The 24,566-nt window shown below is 36.4% G+C and overlaps 1 protein-coding gene and 1 long non-coding RNA gene across 4 annotated transcripts; one reads left to right on the forward strand and one right to left on the reverse strand.

Moving 5' to 3' along the window:
• The first annotated feature begins 407 nt into the window (after window positions 1-407).
• On the forward strand, window positions 408-3,097 carry LOC112564250. Its single transcript, XR_003099184.1, has 3 exons — window positions 408-512; window positions 905-1,170; window positions 1,443-3,097. It is a non-coding gene; the product is annotated as an uncharacterized LOC112564250 (long non-coding RNA).
• LOC112564249 (calponin homology domain-containing protein DDB_G0272472-like) lies at window positions 2,165-24,531 on the reverse strand. 3 transcript variants are annotated; one of them, XM_025238942.1, is made up of 30 exons: window positions 24,474-24,531; window positions 23,983-24,106; window positions 23,479-23,622; window positions 22,109-22,325; window positions 21,616-21,725; window positions 21,202-21,270; window positions 20,345-20,476; window positions 19,605-19,693; window positions 18,582-18,659; window positions 18,036-18,279; window positions 17,761-17,841; window positions 17,527-17,637; window positions 16,577-16,801; window positions 15,768-15,847; window positions 15,470-15,629; window positions 14,476-14,548; window positions 13,789-13,980; window positions 12,799-12,908; window positions 12,407-12,504; window positions 11,787-11,879; window positions 11,336-11,444; window positions 10,894-11,040; window positions 10,405-10,506; window positions 10,190-10,315; window positions 9,543-9,596; window positions 9,151-9,317; window positions 8,769-8,856; window positions 8,160-8,320; window positions 7,474-7,575; window positions 2,165-7,214 (listed from the first exon to the last, which is right to left on the reverse strand). In XM_025238942.1, the coding sequence occupies exons 2-30, from the start codon at window positions 24,103-24,105 to the stop codon at window positions 6,911-6,913; spliced, it is 3,789 nt and encodes a 1,262-aa protein (XP_025094727.1). In that variant the 5' UTR covers window position 24,106; window positions 24,474-24,531; the 3' UTR covers window positions 2,165-6,910. The 3 variants fall into 3 exon arrangements, with proteins under 3 accessions (XP_025094727.1, XP_025094728.1, XP_025094729.1); XM_025238943.1 differs by lacking the exon at window positions 24,474-24,531 and adding an exon at window positions 24,238-24,337; XM_025238944.1 differs by lacking the exons at window positions 22,109-22,325; window positions 23,479-23,622; window positions 23,983-24,106; window positions 24,474-24,531 and adding an exon at window positions 20,972-20,998 and having other exon boundaries at window positions 21,616-21,632.
• Window positions 24,532-24,566: the final 35 nt, after the last annotated feature.

Raw genomic sequence — 24,566 nt, forward strand, 5'->3', positions numbered from 1 at the left:
ATCTTTCTATTTAGAACATTTTAATCATTTGTACTTAGTGTTTGGATGTCTGCAAGCTACAAAACTTTCTGGGCTGATTGTTTTGTTATAGAAGAACCGTTTAAAATAATTTTAGCCTTAAATATGGATAACCTTTTATTGAAATCCTATGGGCCTGTGTCTTTCAGAACAGCAACATTTCTGTGTAATATGCTCACAACAAGAAAATTCTAATGAAGCCTTATATGGTCTCATATTATAATTCTCATCTGTGAAACATCCATTCATGAACTGAGCACTGTGTAAGATGATTGAAGAATAATTTGAAATATTTTAAGTTAATTTTTTTGTCTTAGCTCTTGAGATTTGTTTTGTTGAAGAAAAAGGACATTTCCTTTTGTGACATACTGGCACAGGTATGAGTGAGTCCAATGCCCTTTCTTGTCTGTTTCAGAATCCTTGGTGACAGGAGTATCAGAACCTAGAGAAGAAACTCAAGACATTAGAGATTGCAGACTTGTGGAATTCATCAGGTAGTTGCTAAAGAAGGCATTAATCTAGAGATCAACAATCTATTCAAAAAACTTTGCAAATTTTTGTCCAGAAAAGTTCAAGATTTAAGGGAAATATTTAAAGAATGACCTGTCTTTTTCTTGATGATTGTATTTATTGTTAAATACTGAGTTTCCAAAAACTGGGCAGTTATCCCCATTTTCCATTCATAAAATATAAATATTTCACAGATTAACATCCATAGGAAATAAGTCTAAACCGATGAACGTTAGACACCTTTAGTGCGAGAAGAGGAGTGTGAAAACAGGTGTCCACTTTTCCTCACAGGTCTTATTGTGTTGGCCTTATTATCATCATCATTATCACAGAAAGGTACTATTTGCTAGGAGGATGCTTGTTTCTTGCTGTGTAGGCAACATCACAAACCTTGAAAAACTTCGACAAGAGTGCAGTGAAGTGAAAAGACTGGTCCCAATGCAGCAGTCAGAGTCCTCAGACACATCAGAACACTTTCAGGATATTGTATCTGATCATGGTTCAGATCTTTTATCTCGGACCCCAAGTGCAGGCCCAAGTCCAACTCACAGGCCCTACTCAGAAGTAGACACTTTGGAAATGGAGGCAGATCTGGACTTGCTGCCAACCAAAGAAGAAGTGTGAAACATATCAGGGAAAATGGTGGAGCGCTTGTATGGGGTCTAGAAACTTGTGCCATTAAATCTGCTTGAAGTAGGATTTGGTGTTCATTTGGTAATGGACTGAATAGAAACAATGGGTTTACCTCACTAACAAAGAAAATGGAATCCAGGCACATGTCTATTGGGGCAATTTTGTGTGTAGATTTGCCTCTGCATCACTTTTCAAAGTTCATTCCTGGATGAACCTCTTTATATTTAAACATGATTTAAGCAACATGTCATATGCATTTTGCATACTACTTCTTGTTTCAGCAAACATTACCCTTGCTGTCAAAAGAGTTACGAATGGAATGGAAGGTAGTGATTTCTGCCCAAGATGATGAAACCAGTGAAGATGGTGAAACTTTGGAATCTGAACATCTGCTTCTAAATGGTAGTACTGAAGATGAAGAAACTGCTGTGCACTTACAAAATTTCATGGATAGTTTGACTACAAGACTTCTTGAAAGGACTCGGAGTAGCAGAGCAGCAGCATCCTTGGAGCACAGTGCACATGGTAAACATGAAGAAAAGGAGGTAAAAGTCTCAAAGGGTGGCGACTCCTTTGGTTTGATAACACAGAGTGGCGATCCAGTTGCTTCCTTGGCTAAACAGTCCTTGTTACAAGAAATGTCAGAACCTACTCAGGAACATTTGTCTGATCAAAAGAGTGTGGAGTGTTAAACATGGGATACTGAGGGTTGGAGTTGTCGTAACTTTAGACATTTAGAAAAAAGCTTTGTTTCCAGTTGGGTGGGTTAATTTTATGCATTTATCCAGGGTTTCCCCTTCAAACTTTGTTCAGAATGTTTTGTATTGTGACTGCAATAAACTAGTCTGTTTTCATGATGCAATCATAGTGTGGGACACAAAATAGGTATTTGAACTTACCAAGCACATACAAACATGCATGAATTCTCATGTCACATTTTACATTGTATTAACTGATCTAGTTGCTTTACAATTTGTTTGTTTTTGCGTTTTTTTTTTTTTTGTTTTTGGTTGGTTTTGCATGAGTTAGACTCTTTTATGAAGATTTTTTTTTTTTGCCTGGTATTTTGGTTTCTACAGATTTATTTGCCCCACAAAAAAGACCTTGCCTATATTTTATTTTTTTTCTAAAACATTTATTATAGAGAGCATATTATATTTTTGGATTGCTGTTGCAAGTTAAAACTGCTAAAGCAGAGTTCCTGAGAAATAGGCTTTGAAGGGTAGTCTCCATTTTCAGTGTTCCCACAGGTATATTCTTGTGTGTGGATGGGGAATTTGTAGTCTGGTGGTTTCCATGCTGAAATTAAAAGCCCACCTAGCACCATAAGGCTAAAAATCAGGTGGCAGAAGTTTGGGCTTTCCCTTTCAAGTGCTATGTCCTCCACACACAAGGAGCAAGCAACAGTCGACCGCCGCTTAGGCTATTGTTCTTTTACTTGTTATTTCTGAGATGTGTTTTGTCTCATTTGGGTATATCTTGCTACAAGAAACTCTCCATGGCAGACATTTTTGTATTCTTTAATTTGTACAGTTATTTCACTACATTATGCATTTAAATCAGCTGGGTCTTCAACACACTTGCTCTAAGCTACTTAATCTTATTTTGTGTTTCGTCCTTGTGTGTGTATGCACATGCATGTATGGACTGCTTTCATGTTGTACTCATAGGCATAAGTACATGCATGCGTGTGCTGTTTTGTGTATGTGCTAACATACACTTGTGTGAATGTCTAATTCATTATGTGTGGATGAGTGTTAGTACTTCTTGTGGTTGAATACACAAAACCACTTCTGTGATAAAAGTACTGACATGACCATAACATTTTGCTGTTTAAAAATACTTGCATTGTGATATTTGGGGGTCATTGCAGATCTGAATTATATTTAGTTGTGGATTTATTCCTCATTAAAATTTTTCTCATGTCCTCTTGTCACAAAGTTTCCATGGACTTTGGAACTATATTAATCTGAATGCGTAGACTCTGGGCATGTATTGTCTTTCCTCTTTCTATAGAACATGGAAGAATGGCTTTCTTCTCATACTTTTCTTGACCATTCACTCAACCAAAATGTCAAATGTCAGTCTGATGTTTAGGATTAGCATAATTGATTAATGTTTATGTTAAATTGTGTAAAACTTGATAGTAAACTGTAAATGTAAAGCCACAACAAATTAGGTGCTTTAAGAATAAAAAGTTAGTACGAGTATACTGCCTTATAGTTCTTAGTTTCAGTATACAAGACCACGAAAACTGTATTTGAAGTTTCTTAGAATAGAAGTTTCTATTTTAGGGTTAATATAACATCACTTTATTTTTCCTTAAAGTAAAACCAAACAACTGTGCTTCTAAGAATTATCTTGAAAATATCTGGGTACAAGATAAAAGATAAAAAAAAATAATTTCAAAATTGTCACAACTCAGAATATATGGATGGTAGGTACAATTTCAAGGATCAGTATTGTTTTGTTATAATTTTGAATTATCATTATTGAACAGATTTCCCATGCATTTTCTTATGGTTGCTCATCCAGCTGCTTAGCAAATGGAGATGTGTAAACTTATATCTGTGTTAGTTCACACTGTGCATAGATATATACACACACCAATACATTCTTGCTTGTTTGAAAGTTTGATATACATTACACAAACAATGCATAAAAGGCATAATTATAGGGATGAAAATACAGATACAATCCCACTTGTTTACATTCCTTGCTTGTGCCCCCAACACACACACAAACGAAGAAATGCCATGCATAGCTTTCACTGCCACAGGTTAAGAGTAATACAAATACAAATTCGTTAAGTTTACCAGACTGCTTGGGGCTGCTGGCCACTAGGAGATATGTACCCAGGTGTATCCACTCTACACTGCCTGATAAGCTGTAGAAAGTGCACATCAACCCCCACTTTGCAGATGTGGAAAATGCTGGGAGGATGTTTGTGTGTAATATTGTCTGGTAAGACAGAGAATTTTATGTAGAAAATTTCATTTTTTTCATTAGCTTTACCAGACATTGAGAATAACTATCAGGATGTGGGCTCTGCCAAAATCCCACTAACCAACATACATGTAGCAGTTTTAGGCTGCTGCAAGTCATGTAGACAAAATGGTGCCAACAAGATGAAGACTGGGCAGATTAATACAGAGGTAGAATGGACTAAAGAGAAGAGTTAGTGAGCCACCCAGTGGAGGTCATAATACTGGCCAGAGCCACATTTGGATGGAAGGCATCTGCATCATGCTTGTACTTTAAACCACTGACAGCATCTTGAGGTCCGAGCCCAGGACCTTACTGCAGGGATGAGTGTTTTAACTACCACACTATCAGGTACCCCCAAGACTGTTGAGCTCCTTTTACAAAGCATTATTATAGAAATAGGTCGGGAATGGATGCACCTAGGTACACTGGTAAGGACTCCAACCTCCTGCCTGAGGACAGTAATCCATTTTATTTAAGAAGCAATGGTAGCCCAAGCTTCGAATAAGTGTCTGGTAAACATAAAAGAAAGAGAATTTAACAATTTTCACTTTTCACATGCACATATATACAATATAAAATTGAGGTAAATGGGTGTCCTTTAAAAGGAAATTAAAAAACCCATTAAAACTGTAAAAAGTGATAGACAACAGGATGACTGTGATCTTCTTTTTATGATAAGGTTTCCTTTGATTTTTATGAGTTTTAGCAGCAATCATGGTGAGTTTATGCGTGATATATTAAAAATGACTGCATGTCAGTCTCCAAGAAAAATATAAGATACAAAGCTTTTTAGATTTTTGCCCTCAAAAACTTGTCTCTTATGCCAGTTTCAAAAAAAAAAAAGGAAAACATGTAGTACACGTGAGGTAGTAAGTATGAGTTGGCCTAGTTCCAAATTGGTCTATTCTCACTTGCCTTCATTTTCTTCAGTTTGGTTAGTTCCATTGTTCCAGCTACATTGGAGACAACTTGGTGAAGCAACAAGCACTTATCACAGTGCAAAGAACTGGTTGTCTTAGGTTCATATCTGATCTTGGATATGCTGATCTTTTTCTTGTGGGACCCGTTTCAGGACTAGCTGCTTTATTGTGATACTTCTCAGTTCTGGCTCTGCGAAGAAAATCAATGTCCTCCCTGCCACCACCCACCCAATTTTACTCCAACCTTGATCCAGCCATTGTGGACAAGTAGGTAGCCAGGTACGTCCAGTTTGTAACTACAACCCCTGAATCAGCTGAATGTGTGTTGGAAATGTTAAAACAGCAACTCAGAAAAAAGTTTACAGCACATGACACTTTTGAGAAAAGAAAGAGGTTAAAAACCCCATATTTTCACATCCCTCAGATGCTAACATTGAAGTCTAACTTAACTTTCTTGTTTTCTAAAACAAAACTAAATGTTTATAATTCTTTTTCTCACTCTCTCCACCTCACTCTGACATGCTCAGAGAAAATGTATATACTATCAAGAACATTTATAAAAAGTATCACAGCCATTTTAAAGCCAACAAAACATCCAGATATTTTCAGTGCATGCTGGCTTCACCATCACAAAATCAAGGCAAAAACAATTGTATGATTCCTCTCTCTTGTTTTTATAAAATTAGAAAATATTTGTCTCAGTCTCCATATAAAAAAGATTTGTCTTTTTGTTCTTGCTTTTTTCACACAAAAGGATAACAGAAAAGCTGCAAGAGAAATGGTTAACCATATAGATTAACACCGAGTCCAAAAACATGTACCTTGAAACATTTTGGCCTGTACAACTTGTATGCTTACGTCAAGAAATGTGGTCTAACCTATTAGGCTGTACAGCAGAACATGGCACTTATCATTTCTAGATTCATTTGATTGGTACGAGCTATTGTTTATAAACAAATCTTGCTACTTTAAATGGAAAGAGCTCAAAGTGTGAGAAGCTGCTGCCAGCTGTTCAAGGTTTAGTGAGGTGCAAATGTATTCTTCTAATGACTGGGTGAAGCTCAGTGTAACATATCCTGTCTTTAAAAGGGAGACTTCATCCAGAGTAGGGAAAATAGTACCTCATATTGAGCATTATCTAGTTAGAAAAAAATTTTGCACTCCCTGAGACCTTTAACAATAATAAGCGTAAAGTACATACGGCAGAAGGCCAGTTGTTCATCATGTCTCTTCGCACCTTTTACTTTTTATTATAAATCAGGTGCCTATTACCAGTCGGTAGGCACAAGACTTTCCAGTTACTGCCCCTGAACTAGCATGGAATAAACTTTTGCCTCACAGTCAAGTACATTAACCACAGGGATGTAGAAATGTTAATGTTTTCATGATATAATTGGCTTGGTTTAAGGCCCAGATTTCAAAGTACTTGTTTACACTATATGAAGATTCAATACACTCTTATCACATAATCTCAAAAAAGAACATGTCAAATATGGCACAACAACAATAAAAACATTAAATTATCTCTGTCAGTAAGTTTTTTTTTAACTTTAAGGTTACTTGCATATGAAACTGTGTTTGATTGTTACAAATGGCAGCAAACCATCTTCTCCTTTGTTGAAGACTGGAGGGTGAAAATCCCTGTATCACCTTGAATAACACTGAAAGTAAGATGAACAAGTTATTTCGTTGCAGTCAGCCCTTCATTCAAAATGCCTTGTTGCAGCCAGAGCATAACGTGTTCTCTAAACCAACACTTGTAAAATATCCTTGTGAGCATGTTTCCATCACAAAAGTATCACAGATCAAAACTGATAAACAAAGGGACACAGTACGTAAAGCTAAAAAGAAACATCGTCATCAACCTCATGGGCTGCAGCATGTCTTTTCAAAAACTTTTTCTTTTTCTTCTTAGGCTGTTCCTGATCTAATGGAGGCAGCTTGCCTGCAGGTGCAGGGTTAATGTCATGAGACATTGATACCCCAAGGCCAATATAATCAGTGCTGTAGTCTTCATGTTCTGACAGGTAATTTCCATTGTAGTTGAAGGTACTCGCCTGGATCTTGCTGTCTCTATAAGCATCTGGCTGTGGGTTTATCGATGATGCCGTCTTGCTAATACTTTTACTTTTCATATTCACACTCCTAGAACAAAAATAAAAAACAATATGAGAAGGGCACTGTTGAACAGTAGCTGTGTAGGTGTAAATTTATTCACAATGATAGTGGGGTAATGAATTGTAACCAAGTGCATGAAACAATGTAGAGGGACCTCAGATTTCCCCAACCTCTGCTGGTGTTATGTAATCCCATAGCTAAGGGGAACAACTACGGTTAAATCTGTAGACTGATGAACTAGTGGTAAGTACGCATCACTAAAATGTCTGCCAAAGGATATACTCACCCACCAGCTGACCTGAGGCTAAGCCTGCTGCTGAAGGCAGCAGCACTTGCAAGCTTGGAATTGTGAACCCTCTCAACCAAACTGCTGCTCTGATTGTTACTTCTACACAGAAAGGTCATGCAATTATTTTGAAAATAAAATAAATCTTGTGGTAAGAAGCAAATATGGGTATCAAAGAATATTAAGGATTTACCTATCAGATTTGTTTGTCACTTAAGAAAATAATGGAAAATAGCAGACATCACTGATATCAGTCATAATGCTGAAGACTTCTATTAGGATTGAGGATTTACGGCTCTTATGAGGCAGTGAGACGAGTAATGAAAGTAATGTACATTAAGACACAAAGAAAGAAAAGGAGGTAGAAGACAGGAAAATGATACAGAAAAAAATATGTGGAGACAGATAATGGATGAAAATGTACACATGTACCCACATGCATTCATAGTTGCATTATATATACATCTGCATACAGTAACACTCCTACAGTTTGTAACAGAGAACATCAAAATGCCTGTTAACACCATGGCTCATTAAGGCATTAAACAAGCCATGAATATCCTGAACAAAGCCTAGTCACAACAACCTTCAACATCAGTGTCCTTCCATCATTGTTATTGCAACCATCACCACCACTAACCAACACTACTATCACTACCATAATCACTCTGCAAGCCTTAACTTACACATTTTGTTTCTCTGTATTCTGCAAGCCTTCTGTGATGCGAGCTAAAAGGGTCTGGATAGCCTCCTCTGTCTTGGTGGGAAACAGCATGTGCAGTACATCCAGAAGCTCATTTTGGTGAAAGGCACCAAGCTGTACAAGGCCTGCAATGAAGGCCAGCTCCTGAGGAATTGATATGGAGAAGATATTAGTGTTGCCTAAAAAAATGAACAGTGGTCTTTGAAACTTATTGCACAGAAAGTAATTATAAGCTACAAGCAAAATGTTCTGGACAACTATAGATAAGATGCTCACTTGTTGGACATATATCACATAGATCATAGATCACATAGGTCATAGTTTACACTTATTGTTCTTAGAACTGCTAAGATGATTCTACTTTAAATCCTTTTTAACTTTAGCCAAGGTGCACATGTTGCCTGAAAACAGTTGGTGAGCGATCCCTTCCATGCATATAAAGTGAGATGTCTTTATCCTATTATGGTGTGTTGTCACACCAACTTGAACTATTCAAATAATATTTTGCATAAGCCATGGAGCTGTCTGAACAAACAGTGTGTCAGAGGTGATGCATCAACATTGAAATATTAGGCATGATGAGACTCCTCACCTGTTCTTGCATGTTCTCAAGTTTGTTGATCTCAAATTTACGACGGGTTTCTTCCACAACTTGAGTCATCTCTCGGTTCCTGCGGTTCCTGCCAACAACATAAGTAGGTATATAATTTTATCTTCTTTCTGCAGCTGTACATTCATGTTCTCATTGTGATGATTCAAATATAGTTGGGATAAATATAAATAACATCCAATAATCTGAAGAGATTTGAACTGTCATTTCTGGACTTATGTACATGCCAAATATATAGCTGAAGATACTGAAAGGCTATTGGTTTGAAAGAAAAGGATCAAAAGGCCATTTAAGATAATTAAAAAAAAGAGAAAACATCTAAACAAAACATTTAAAGAGAAATAAACCAAACAGGATATTTCACCTGAATTTCTCCTTCTCCAGCATATGTTTGTGCATAAGCATGGCCTGCCGCACTTTGGCAGCCATCTTGTTTGTACCTGACATCAATCTTGACATTTCTGCTTCATGCTGAGCAAGAAGAATATTTTCATGCTGTGCCAATCTTTCTTGAAGCTTTTCTTTCACTTTCTGCACATTCATGATTAGAATATATGCACTCACTAAATTCTCACATAAAAACAACACACCCTCCCATTCCTAGTATAACAAACACCTTCTATCTACATGATCTAAAGGTTTTCAATTTGTGTGGCATCTGTAAATGGTCCTTAAAATAAAACAAAGTCCATCTTTATCGCCAAAACAGTTCTGCTAAAAAGACGAGAGCTAACGATAAGCACACTGATCGCTCACATCCTCCTGCTTCTGTCGTTGCCTGTCCAGTTTTTTGTTCACCTGTTCCTGCACCTACAGTTGAAAACAAGAAGAGGGAAAGTGACATCATTCTCTGCAGATTTTTTGAAAATGTTGACAACACAAAAAAATGAAAAATATGTAAATTTACAATGTCTTACATGCATTTGCATGTGTATACCTTACCACATATTCATGTTCTCAGGAATGCATTTGCATATGTAATGCATGCATAACCAAAAATTCAGTAAAATGATTTTTTAAAGCACATGCATAGTACTATATAGGATTGGATTGAGCGCACACACACGTGACCCAGGGGCTGAGGGCTCACACACCTAGGCAAGGTCTGCTTAGTAATAAAAGAGACCGTAAGGCGATTTTCCAGAAAATTGGGGAGTAAGGGGAAATGAGAGTCAGGTTGTGGGGAACAGAAGGAGAGCTTTGAGATGGGAGTGCATGTTTTGCCCTTGATCATCGTCTGGCACAGGAATAAACACCTGAACTCAACAACTGTGCTGAGTTGTTGTGAGGAGTGGGAGACTGTTCAACTGATCACCTACCTCCTCTGTTACACATGGAATTTTGAAAGTGATCTTATTGATTACTAATTAATAATTAAAATTCCTTCCTTGCACAATACCTACATTTCTGTGATCTTGAAGAATTTTTTCACATTGTGATATTGTGAGAATACCACGGTCACTGAGGTCATCCATAAGATTAGCTTTTAGGTTGTTGATGGCTTTCTGTTGCTCCTCAATTTTTGTCACCTACAAAATGAAATAGAAACTACATGTAGAAGGGATTTATGTTTGAACTGAGTATTGCAAAATTTCACATAAACACACAGTGAGCTCACCTCACGTGCTTTCTCCATCTGTAGTGCAGATATCATGGCACCAAGCCGCTCCTCCTGAGAACGCAATGCAAGAGCTCTTTCCTGCATCATTTCTATCCGGATCTGTGAAAGTCAATATCAACAAACTAATGACTTACAGGCAAATACCAGGCAGGAGCAAGTACATAAGCACAGAAGGTTGTGGACGTTTTGGGTGAAGAAAGAAAAGAGAGTACATGTCAGCAACAGATGTAGTAACTATGAGGTTCAAAGAAGTACAGCTGAAAACTCCTGATAAAATTTGACAGTGCAAGGATCTCAGAATCAACACGTCACAAAAAATTATCAACTTAATCATGTGGTAAACCACCCGCTACTCATAAAACTGATCAAAAGCCAAATCTGACAATTTGTTAGAAACATCCTTGCAGTGTAGCCTGTTACCTTTGTCATCAAAATCATTTCTGTATTTAGTGTTATGTCTAAAGACCAATTGCATGCTACTGTCACCTGTTTCAGTTCATCGTCTACATTAAGCTGTTGCCCTTGAATGATGGCAATACGTTGCTGGGTCTGACGTTTCATCAGCTCCAATGTAGCCCTTTGTGTGTCTTCACTGTCCTCTTCTCCATTGTTCTCTGCAGTCTTCTGAAGCTTCTGCAACAGAAAATAATAAATAAGTGTACACAAGTTCAACCCATGATCATGAATGCATAAAAAACGTTGAATGTAGAATCTTTGTATCACTAATTACAATAGGGTATGTGTTCTTGCTTTAACAGAGGACCCTACATACATCCTGAAAGTCAAAGTTGTGAAGGTTCTGATTATGATATCTACACCAATTCTTTATCAGAATCTTCACAACTTTGACTTTCAGGATGAATGTAGGGTCTTCTGGAAACATAATATACTGGGATTTGCAATGACAGACAACATAAGAAATGCCCACCTTCAGCTCACTCTGCTGCTGTGTTTGCAGCTTGCTCATTTGCTGGGCTCGTCTCTGAGACAGACGTTCCTCCAATGCACGCTGCTGTCGCAGTTTGTTTAAAGTCAAGCTATTAAACAGACCATTAATGGTGTGACAAATATAATAACATGTTGAGAAATCAATTTGATAAATCCTCAAAGATGTAGATCAATGCAGAAACAAGCACATTATGTATCTGATAGTGCAAAGAAAAGGAGATTATAGTTTGTGTAAGAGAAATGTGAGCCACGTTAGGATGAAAGTGCACAAGAGTGTAGGAAATTTAGAGAATGAACACATGCAATCTGGTAAAATATGTGTGAAAGATTTGGCTGTGGTGCATCTTACATGGCAGAAAGCAACAATTTAGTTCTTCAGCTATTTGTTGAGTTATATATAATTTATAATTATATATTAATCTTGTCCTCACCTGTTTTCCAGAAAAACCATCTGTTTCTCATGCTCCTTCATAATTCTGTTTCTTTCATCTTCTGAGATTGACATTTGGCTTGCCACAAGTTTTCTAACAAAATGTTCAGTTAGCTTTAATAAACTATCATGGACAAAGGGTACAAAAATTAAATAAAAATTTAAAAAACCCAACAAAGTTTGTTGCCATAACAGATCTATTTATAAAATAAACTATAAAAGTAAATATAGATAATGGGTAAACTATAAACAAGACGTAGTCCTGTGACCTTATGGTCATCAGAGAGAGAGGTGTTAGAACCCTCACTTATCTCAGGCAGTGCTCATCTCCTCTACCTGGCTGCTTTGCAGGTACCCACCCCACAGCTGGGTGGGGGGAATATGCTGCACCACACAGGCATCAAACCACATGCTTTCAGGTTTGGGTGGTACAGATAACTCTCTTCCATGAAATTTAATTTACAAAATCTAAGAAATGTATATTCTTTAATCTTTTTTACGTGTACCTCCTGGATTTTGCACCCATCTAATCATTACAAACAGCAGGAATTCAATTATCAGAAAAGACAAAGCCATTAGGACAAATATTTTAGGATGACAAATATGCAGTCATTTGCTTACTCCATAACATCTGCCTCATGTTCCCGCAAATCTTCCTGTTCTTGTTGTTCCTTCTCTCTTCTGGCTGCCCACTCTCTTTGGTGTCTAGCCAGCTCTTCCTGAAGAAAGCAGACAAATACTTCTTACAAAAAGTATCAAAAGATTTGATAGCTGTTTCCAATGATATACAGATGTATTCATATCAGAAATTAAAAAAAACTATTTCTTTTCAGACTAAAAGCTTAAATTATTGCTCTGTGTGTGTGCTTGGATGACCAGGATGGAGAATGAGTGAGTTTAAAAAAGTTTATTATCTGAGTACATAAATTAAGCAAGAAGAATGAAAGATTAAGAGAAAAAAAAATTTAACAAGTGATACATGTGTTTCCTTTTCTGAAACTCTAAAGACATACTTTCAACTTGATTTCTTGATTCTGTCTGTTCCTTGCTTGCTTTTGCTTCAAATCTTCTGTCTCAGCTTCATGCTTTTTTATCAGTATAGCTATCATCTTGTCTGTCATACCTGCACTTGTGTTAACACAACCACATTTTGTACAGTTTTCAAAGATTCACATCTCATGAAAATCCACAATGAATTCAGTGTTATTGCACCACCTTCTCCCTTTGAAACAAATATACATGCTAACATACTTGTTTACTTTTTGTGAATAAGAAAAAGACCTTAATACACAATATGGCAGCTCCATCACATATCTGCATCAAGATTTGTGATAGCAACAGTGGCATAATGACTGTGCCTGGCAAAACAAAAACATCAGGTTTACTACAAGTACAGAGAAGAATTCAGACATCCAAGAAAATGTGCCTCAGGAAGCTGTTTTGGATCTTTACAGGGAACATAAAACCAATGACTTTATATGGCACATGGTTGCCACACTTGTGAGACACACTTGTGAGACACCAGGAACTCATGCTTGCAGCAATAAAGTGGTGTAAGCTGGTCAAGCTTGGCCACATGACTCAGCCTAACCTTCTAAGAGTGACATCCCCTAACACAGGAACTGTAAGATGGTAATTTAAAGATTTGAATTTTTCCAGACGTACTTTTCTTTCTTAAAAACAATGGCAGCATGGAAACAATTGCTTTTTTCAAAGCTCAATTATGATTTTTATTGGTCTTTCTGTCATATTTCTTTTTTATGATTTTCTTTAAATTCTTGCATACCTGGGTATCAAAATCAATGTTCAAGGCCTGGACTTAAAGTGTTAAAACATATGGTGGTTGCCACCATCATGCTAATTCCCACTGTTTGCGTCTGATGACCAGAACTAGTCAAGTAGTCATGCTGACTGATTCAAAAATAAGTTTCTACTTGGATCTCTTGCTAAATGATCATAGCTTCAACAACAAAGCCAAAAGATATAGCAGTGAATATACTCACCCTTCTCCTTTAGTTTTCCTTGCAATTCTTTTTCCACCATTTTCATTTGTTCACTGGCTGTTTGTGCAGTTGCATCGATCATCTCTGCTAAGAGATGAGCATGCTCTTTGTCCAGCTGGTTTTCCAGGTTACCTATTTCCTCACGATGCTGAGATTTAATTTTTAACAGGCCCTCAGCATAAGAAACAGGGTCTATGGGCAAAGAAAAGTCATGCACTTTTCTGATGAATCAAAGAATTAGACACAATAAATATAATGAATGCTAAGCAGCTTATTCCTTAACTGCATCACCACTAAATATAATGAAAGATTAAAGGCTGCTCCTAATTGCCATGAAAGCTTAAATGCCCCTCTGTTGTTTCTTGGTTGTAGCTGCAGTTGACATGCATTTGTACCTGTATACCTATCATTGACAGTTTGGGTTTCTACTACGCTTTTGTGTCCGGCCATAGGAATTATGCAGAGTATTACTCTTTAATCATTCTTATAGTTTTGCTACTACAGTCATTACTTTTTCAGCTTCAGCATTCCAATAAGTGTGGGATGCTACTGTGCTCCCAACTTTATCATTTTATGTGTTTGTGTGTGCGTGTGTGTATGTGTGTGTGTGTGCTGTACAGTGCACAGAGTTATTTGTCTAGTGGGAGATGAACTTTATAAATCATTTATCCTCCTCCTCCTCCTCACCTATTGGTCCTTTTGTCTGTTGAGCCTTACTTTTGTTAATGTACTCTTCAACTTCTGCACCTTGTCTTTTCATCTGAGGCAAAGAAATTCATGTATGGGCAACTCTATGCATGAGAACATAAGATACCAATCAATAAGGTAATTATCAAATACATACAGTGCAGGAGCATAAAATTTGAAACAGTGCTGAATGTCATAGACAAAGTGCAATATCCTGGGGCAAGTTGCAGTGGTTCATAATAGTGCCAGCATGTGAGACTGCTTGACAATGTGAGGTCATCTGTTTGTCAGCATCACTGGTCAAACACCTTCCAGGAGGGGACTTGCAGTCTCCTGATGACATGCTTTGTGCATAATCTTACAACCCAGACATCACACTTCAATTCAGATTGTAATATTATGTAGTTTTACCAGTGTAGTGACTTCTGCAGTATAGTGACTTATTTTATAACTGCATTTGAAAGAAGAATGTCACCAGCTTGAACCTTCCATTTAAATAGTAGATAAACCTCGACTAAATATGGAAGTCAATACTTACTCATATTTTTTTTTTCAGTGGAGTTATTTCAAGGAACTTGATATTTGACTAACAGAGAAACTAAGTGAATAATGTTGTGAAGTTAATTAGTTAATGTGAAGTTAATAATTAGCTCGTTTGGAATTAACCCTGAAAGGGCCAAGCTGGAATTATTTTGTATGTTGCATGCTATTTGTTTTATTTCCTGTTGGTGTTCATTGCCCGCCTGTAAATCCACTTGGTGATTGGTGTATGTTCATAAATTTAGACAGGTATTAAATGTGGATAGTGGAGAGTAATTTATGTTTATGTCATGTCCTTGGTTTAGAGAAAAAAAAAAACAACAACCCCACAGTTAATGAAAATCCAAGGCAATCTTTGTTGAAAGAATGCACAACTGTCATGAGTGTGCGCAAGGTGGACATGACAAAATAAATAATGTAAATAATTTCATATAAAATCAAGCTGAAACATTACTGTTTCCATTAGCTGGGAGATTTTATTCTGTGAGAGTTTCTTGTGGAGTTCTTCCTCTTGTGCTCTGCGGGCTGCCTCCATCTCAGCTTTTATGTCCAAAGATTTGGTCTTCATCTCATCAATCCACTCCTCAGCTTGTTCTGCTGACAACATATTTTGTCTGGAACAAAGAAATGTAAAATATATGACATACACTGTCTATAACTATTACAAATTATTTATTACAAATTATTATTGTAAAAACAAATTTGGTGAGCTTTTTACTAGAAAGCAAATGACAGGACTCTTGGACACTTACTTTTTACCTTTCTGGAGGTAACCAACAAAATGGTTTGCATTCAAGTTGAGAGTTTCCTTACAATCATCTTCCTGTTCCTCCTGTTAATACTGATATATTGTCAGTAGGTATAGTAATAACAGAATAATATATATATAAATCTATATATATATATATAGAGAGAGTATATAATTCCAGCCCTATGACTGATACTACTAACTCTAAGATTGATGGATGATCAATGAAGCATTTCACCATGTGATCCTTTACAAAATGGTCTTGTACAACAAACAGAGCTGTTACAGTTGGACCTCGATAAGTCGAACTCAAAGGGACCTGAAAAAAAATTCAACTTACGGAGTTTTTGAGTTAGGAAAAATGGCATAATAGGCGCAGGTATTTGGCCGGGAACTAACAATTAATTCGATATAGGGAGGTTTTCAACTTAGGGAAGGTCGACTTATCGAGGTCCGACTGTATTTAAAAGCACTTAACCATGCTATATTTCAAACATTTTAAATATCAAGGTCATTTAAAAAGTATGTTCTTAATTATTTTCTTTTAAAATCATTTTACCATTCTGATGTTTATCTGTAGTTTATTACAATGCTAACAAAATATCTGTCAAAGACTATATGTAGTTCTAAATTAATGATGGAACAGGAAATATTATTATATGAAGCACAAGGCATTCAAAGAGAAAGGTGTAAGATGTTAAAAGAACAGAAACACCCCCCCCCCACTATTTCTCCAAAAAACAAGAACAACAAAAAAAAAACCAAAGAAAAAGGAAAATAGGGGACACAACTCTTTATAGCCTTATAGCTTACTGCAGCCTTTGCAAGAGCTCGGCGTCTAGCTAGCTTTTCTTCTAGCACCATGCGCTGGCGTGAAATTTCTTCATCATACATGCGGTGGACTGCTTCCTGCTGTTTTTTATGCTCCTTGACCAGCCAGTCAGCCTGCTCTTCCTGTAGATGGCCCTGTGAGACAGTATCTTGGATCAGACCCTGCAGCAGTTCCTTGATCCCCATTCGTTTTCCAATGGCTTGTTCCTGGCAATGACAGTTAATAACACTTGCATCAAGTAATGAAACTGACATTCGTTTAAATTTTCAAATATTTTTCTACGAAGATTGACAAGAAGAAATAGTAATAGTGAGAAACATCTATTTTACATCAAAAATATGTTTGTATTATTAAGGAGTCACATTTACAGATTTTTTTCACCTTGTTGACTGCAAAAAATTAAGGTTTCAGGTCTCAAATGGCTAATCTACAGCTTTAAATTTTTTAAAGCACACATTTATTCTGAAACAAATATCTAAATAATTTTTTTTTAATTATGAAAGGTTTCCATGAGGATCATGTGCTGCACCAGCAATCTACTCTGTTTTCAAAAACACTGAAAATATCTTTGGAAAACCTTATGTACATGGCCATAGAGAACCCCGAGGAAGCAGATCACCACTGACATTTAGGAGAATAAAGCAACTGCATGAGAAAGCTGTGAGCACATTCTTCACCAAAGAATAAGTGTAACGTGACATGGTATGACTGCCTCAAAGTATGATAAAGTTGTGAGCACATTCTTTACCAAAAACATGAATGACATGTGACATGGTATAACCATCTCCCAAGATCAGTGGGAAACCATACTGTACCACACCAAAAGTAAGGAAATAAAAGAAAGCCTGAAGAAAAAAAGTTAAAATTTCACTGAATGTGATGCCCCTACTCTTTCCACAATGTAAATGTAGGGATCAGGTAATTTTCTCACCTTCCTGAGCTTCTCAGCACCTTCATTCTGCTCCAGGGCAAGGGCAAACATCAGCTCATTTTCCTCCATGCTCTGCTGTGTTTCGATCATGTGCATCAAACTATCTCTTTCCTGTTTAGCACATCAAACATAAGAATCAGGGAAAAGCACTAAATGACATGTTGTCTAAGTCTTCAAAGCTCAAAGAAACATGACCAAGAATTTACAATCGAAGTATACCGGTCATAAACTAACCTTCTCTGGTAGGTCCTTGGTAAATATTAATGCTTTTGCCTTCTGTTGCCTGTGTCTACTCAGGAGTTCAGCAAGCTTTTCCTGCACAGTGAAATAACATCTCATGAACAGACTCAAAACTTTCCCATGCCACTGCTGTTTGTTTAGTGACACCAATGTGGTGTGGTCAGTCCCAAGTAGTTTTGGTGTCCTCTCCTGATGCTTCTTTATTAGTTCTCATCCTTAATAATTACACTGATAAAAAAAAGCGACACCACTCTCCATCAGATCTTCACCTTGTTCTTAGCACTGATGTCAGTATACAGCACTTCCAGCTGTTTCTTGCACTCAGCCTCTTGCCTTTTATCAAGCTCCTTCAACTGACTCTTAAATTTTGAGACAATATGTTCCTCTGTCTGTTGTGTGATGTCCTTGTTCTGGCACAGCCCATGTACCAGAAGTAAAGTTGTTTCAATGGCTGCATTATTCTGCTCTTGCTCAAGGTCTGTGTCAACATGGATTGTGGCAAGGACATCTAAGCTGAAGATAGGAAACAGGGAGGACTATATTGCTATGATTTTTATTTGTGACAACCTTTGTAAACAAATTTTTGTCCACTAAAGTGGGGCAAACATTTTTAGGATTATGTAATATATTACAAGAATTATCAATAACCTTATCAACGTATCTCTCATGCAAGAAGAAAGAAAGAAAAATCAAACACTGAACTGCATAACTTTTTTTTACCACTGTTGCCATTAACGATAAAAAATTTATGAATAAAAGAAAAGTATTACTACTTTAAGACATAATTCATGATGATGTTTAAGGCTTATTCTCACTTGTCTATTTCACGGAACATGTGAAGCTTGTCTCTTAGGGACAGCACCAGCACAAGACTCTCATTCCAGGCTATAATGCTGCATGTTTAAACAGGTTGTATTTAAAGTCATAGCAACACAAATGTGGTTTCAGAATAGATATGGAATAGACATTACTTGAATAAAAAATATCATATGGTGACATGCTCTTGTCTGAAATAGGTCTACAGACAGCCAGAGCAAGAGATCCAGAGAGTGAAAACAGAGAGGAGGAGGGTGGAGGAAATTGGTGTTTTACAGATGCCACATGCAGAGAAGAACAGCGTGCCCAAGACGAGACCTGAACTCAGGACAGCCAACCCTCACTGTATTGGTGACAGGTGCTAACCATTGTGCCACTGGACTGCCCTATAGAGAGGAGGGAGAAGGAGGAGGGAAAAGGAGGAGGGAGGAGGGAGGAAGAAAAGAAGGTGAAGGCAGAGAAGGTGGGAAGAAGAGAGGGAAAGAAAGTAGAAGTAAACGAAGGGGATGGAAAGGATGATACAGAGAAAGAATGGGGCTGAAAGAGCAAGAGAGGAAAAGGACAGAGAGAAGAGAGGAACAGATAATTGATGAAAAAAAAAATGAAGGTAAGGAATAGACAGAGAGAGAGAGAAAGAAGGGTGGGGATAGGGAATGTGAGAAAAGCTCAGTTTGATATATTTTGCTTGTTCGAGTTCTTTTAAAGATAATCTCATATCCAAGACCACAAAAATAAAATTCTGAGAGTAAATTCCATTTCTTCAAGACTTACCAGATGACATGACCATAGGCGACAAAAGGTTACACTAGTTCTTTAACCATCAAAAAGTTGTCTCCCTGACAGTGAGCTAGAACGTGCAATATCATTGGGGTGCAGTGTATTCCACTATCTCATATGGTCATGTCATCTGGTACAGTCAAGGAAGAAACAATATTTTTCTTCTTCCAGTAAAGGAGATCTGTAATATTTTTAAAGGATTTTCAAAGGGATGGTGAAGGCAGAAGTTATTATCACAAAACAACCTGTTGTCTTTGATGATATTCAGTCCTTTCTTCATGGCAGCCTTGGCATCCAAGATAATCGTTTTACCCTTATCTTTGATGTGATGCTCCTAGAAAATTCAAATTTAAATGCAATGTGCTAAAAAAAGCCACAGAAAGCAAAATACAAACAAAAAAGAATATAACAGGCATCTGTCTTTATTTAAATACTATTCCAAACAAATGATACTTGATTTTAACTCAAACACCTCTTTCAGTTTCTTTTTCAATGCCAAGCAATAGGAAATAATGTTTTCAACAGTTCATTAATATTTCTCCATTGGTTTGTTACCATCTACACTCTTAATAATCCCATAGCTGCTCTCCTGTTTTTGAGAACTGCTTATGTAATAAGTGTGTGGGAATTTATCCATGGCAGTCTACCAAATTCTGAGGGCCTATTCAGTATCTCCCTCATTTTTGCATGTCTCATTTCTAATGAAATCTAATCAAAATAGTGATGATACTGTACAAGCAGATAGTGATAGTTTTACAAGCAGAACCCGTTCTTAGCCCAGCGGGGTACGAGGCATAGGGCATGTGCGGGGCCCCTGATGACTATCAAAACCATGGGGTCCTAGGCAGATGCCTCATCTGCCTGCCTCTAAGCATGGCCCTGTTTACAAGTATGAAGAGATCACATCTACCAGATTTCCAAGAAGTTTGTAATTTAGGCAGATTTTTTTACGACTTTATTTTTAACACAAAACATTTATGCTCACATGTGGAGAGACCATGTTTCTGCAACGCCGGCATATAACCAAGAACAAGATGACAGCTAGTGCTACCAGAATAAACCCCACCAGCATTGCCAAGAAGAATGAGAGTGCTGTATAGCCCTGTTCATAGATAATCTGGTGAACAAATAAACATCAGAACAAATCTGAAAGTCATACTAGCATGTCCAAGAATAAATTTTAAAACAAACCCAAAGCCTTAAACCCAGTTTTAAAAATGTAAAATTTGGAATCCCAAATGTAAGTAAATAGACAAGGACAATAAAATGATATTCATTTATATAAATCATCAATTTGCAAAAACAACAAAATGATATTAAGTTATACTAAACAAAACGAGATAAATGCACATACTATTTACATAAATTAGCAATTGGTAAAAACAACTAAATGGTAATATTCATACTATTTTCAAAAATCCTCAATTAGCAAAACCATCAATGACATTTTTCCTGTATCCAAGAAATGCTTTATAGAGTAAATAACTTTTATAGTATAATAATAAGAGTTCAAACCAACTGAAAAAAAGTCATAAACAAAAACTCAAAAATGCCAAAGAAAAGGAAAAACTGTTTTTGTTACAAGAGATAATGGTGCCTGAAAAAAAAATACCTTTATGAAAAGTCATGTAAGTGATACCTGTTGAAAATGAACAAGTCAGTTTACAAGTAATTTAGCACCACACTTCTTTTTTGATTACAACAGGACACACTCTATTCATTTCTCATAAATAAACACAGCATAGTGTTGTATACATGTTGTAAGCAGCAATCCTTATTTTTTAACACATTCTGATTACACATTTAACTTCCATAAATGCTCAAGATGTCAAAAGTACTTACATTAGTCTGAAAGTCATATGTAGTCCATATGCAAATATCAAGTGGAAAAGGACCATACAAGTTTGCACTCTGTAAGCATAAAGAACAAGAAAATGTTTTATTCTACTTTTTCTGCTAAAGGTTTATCTATTCCCTTAACATATGTAACTGGGTGACCCACCACATGGCAAATGATTATGCACACTTTATTGAAGATAATACTTAATGTATAGCCCTGATTGTTGATACATTGATTATGGTGACCACTTATTGGCCACCTGCAGTTACCTGTGTGATCATTACTATGTAGGGAAAACTCCAGGAATATTAAGCCTCATTAATTATGCTATTGCACCCCTTTATCCCATATCCATGAGTGTATTTTTTTTACACTTATGTTTTATATGGAATTCTATTTTTTTTCTGAATACATACATGGCTAAAGCTGACATATGAAGTAAACTTAGTTCTTCCTTCAGCAAGATCCTGGCCTTGATCTCCTGAAGGTTCTGCTGTGTATTGCAAGGTGGCATTATTATCTGCAGCTGTTCACAACACAGAAGTCAGAACATCTGTATACTCCTACTATAGTAATGTACACATATAACAAGCACATGTATGTTCAGGCAAAATACATGTACATATATATGTCCATCTTGTTTCAAAAATCCTCCTGCAGCTAATTATTTTAACTATGTATAGACAACTCACACAAAACCTCTTAATACAAGTCTTATTCCTAACTACAATAGAAAAATGTGACATGATGTTATAAAATGTTGTCTTACTCTCAAAAACCAAAATTAAGTTCCATGGAAATCTAGTTTGAAAGCATATATATGTTATATATATATAAGCTTCCTATTGTCTAAATTACATCAAGATAGATCACACATACATCTAAACATTCAGATTTTCTATTCCTTACCAAGAGAACTATTATATGAATAAGTGAATTGTGTTCGTCCAATAATCTGAAGTCCTGGTGTGCTAGATGGAGGTAAAAGCCCTGAACCAAGAAATGCTTGCAATCCACCTGCAAGATTCTCTTCCAGAGTAACTTCATGAAGTATTGTCATTCCTGGTGATGCTTTGAGTGTTGTTGCAAGATGAACTTTTGGCAGGTTCCCTGTTGCATCTATTACCTTTCAACAACAATGAAGAGAAAATAAAATCCCTGTCCATTACCAAGAAGATAAAAACTTAGTATATTTAATAGAAATGGTGTGTGTCTGTGTGTGAAAGTATGATGATGATGATGATGATGATGATGATGATGATGTCGATTTGTAATGCGCAGGTATCCATTCCGAAGAATGCTCATTGCGCAGAAAAAAAGAACAAATGAAGAACAAATAAAGTGAACAAATATATAAAACACCAGGAAAAGTAAAAAATATGGACAGAATTAAGTGTTTCTTGGTAGTTTAAGGCTGGTTGGAAAGAAACAGATGGGTTTTCAGTTTTTTGCGGAACAAAGTACACGTGCACATAAGCATACTTGCTTGTAAACACATTTGTGCACGGATGTGAACATACACCAACATATAGCAAAGCACTTAAAATCAATATGCACATTTATCAGCTACAAGAACACAATACTTCTCCACAAGTGTTCAAGATATAAAATGGCTGTCTTAAAGACTAACTTGTATTAAGCATGATATGTTGACAGGACACAGCTGTAATTACTTTGTCACAAAAATGTGTTTGATTTTTTTCTTTTAGTTGGGAGAGGGTATCCAGTTTTAAAAAGTGTTGGTCAAAGGAGCAGCAGAAGAAAGCTGCTCACTGTCCTGGACACTGTAAACCCACCTAAATTCTCACATATCGATCTGAAGGCTTGAGCCAAACTAAAAGCCTCAAAAATAAGTCAGAGGTGTTATACCACGTTCGTCGCATGCAGGAACAATTAATGAATCTTGACCTCTTCAAAATGAAGGTGACAGTTATATTTCAAAGACTTATATTCTATTAAATGAACAGATTTAATTGCTTTGATTTAGGTACTAGTATCTTGCATTAAACTAAATACAGTCATTTGAAGTAAAGTTTTATACTTTTGTTAATCTTTAAGAATAAATGCAACCTATACATATGGTTAATTTTAAAGGCTAATGTAAACTTGAAATTTAACTAAAATAACATAAAGTACTGCCATGAGCGTTTTTCCAGGTAAGCCACCAAAGACATATCTAATTAAATTCTAATTTCTGACCACTGAGAAATTTCAGCACAAGTTAATGAGATATGCTACCATAAGAACTGCATGTGGATTAAGTTTTAATTGTTTCTTACCTCTATACTTCGTTCCATTGAAATCACAGATAATGCAGGATTGGTGAAATTAATTTTGAGCTCAACATATGTCAAGGCAGTCGTGTTCACTCTGGGGGGCATTCCAGTTACTGAGACAGCATTGGTGTTCACGCTAACCTGCATCTGATAAACAGATTACAGTGTTTGGTCTGTTGAGGTCTTATCATTAGCAGATATTCAACAACAAAAAATCTAACATCATGTAAATGCTCAAAAAAGTAGATCAGTTCACTGACACATAGCATACACATTCATGTATGAATGCATAGGCAGATGTGTGAATATTGCAATGACATCTGGCATTTTGATGAGGAAAGTTAATTGATGCAAGTTTTTAAAAAAAAATCTTAGTATAAGCAAACAGCTCATGCATTTCGTATGTGTATATATACACATATGAATATGTTTAAAAAGGATGCATATATATATATCATTATATGTTTATATAAGGTGTCATCTACTGCATTATACATATATAGTTACCTGCATTTCATTAGGAACTGATGCATTTACAGTAGCATTCTTATATATTAAGCAGACTGGGACAGAAGAAGACCTCATAAAATAAAAAGTGAGAAGAAAACTGCATTTCGCCAATCCCCACATTCTGAAACAAAATTATACGCGCACACACATATTATATGTATCTGATTCAAGTAAAACATACTTTAAATGTACTTTTTACAATAAATGATCATCTTTGAATTGCAACACATGTATTTTCCTGATTTTTCTTACTTGTCAATCACACACTAAACCTATGCATAGAAAATATACCATGATTATTAACTGATAACTATATATAATATCACACCACGGGCTTGTGTACCACAGTTTTGGCAACGGAGACTGATATTAGATTTTAGTTTTCTTTTTTAAAAAAGAAATGAAACCGATCTCGTAAATACATTCATTATATTAAATCATATAATTTATTTGAGATGTCAATCTGATTTCACCATAAATCAACTGACCTGAGACCATCACACAACGCTAGGCGCTAAATGTCGTCTGCCTCGTGAATGGAAGCCCTAAACAAGGAAGAAAGGAGGACAACGATTGGACTG

The sequence above is a fragment of the Pomacea canaliculata genome, linkage group LG5 (assembly GCF_003073045.1).
Source record: "Pomacea canaliculata isolate SZHN2017 linkage group LG5, ASM307304v1, whole genome shotgun sequence".
NCBI lineage: Eukaryota > Metazoa > Mollusca > Gastropoda > Architaenioglossa > Ampullariidae > Pomacea > Pomacea canaliculata.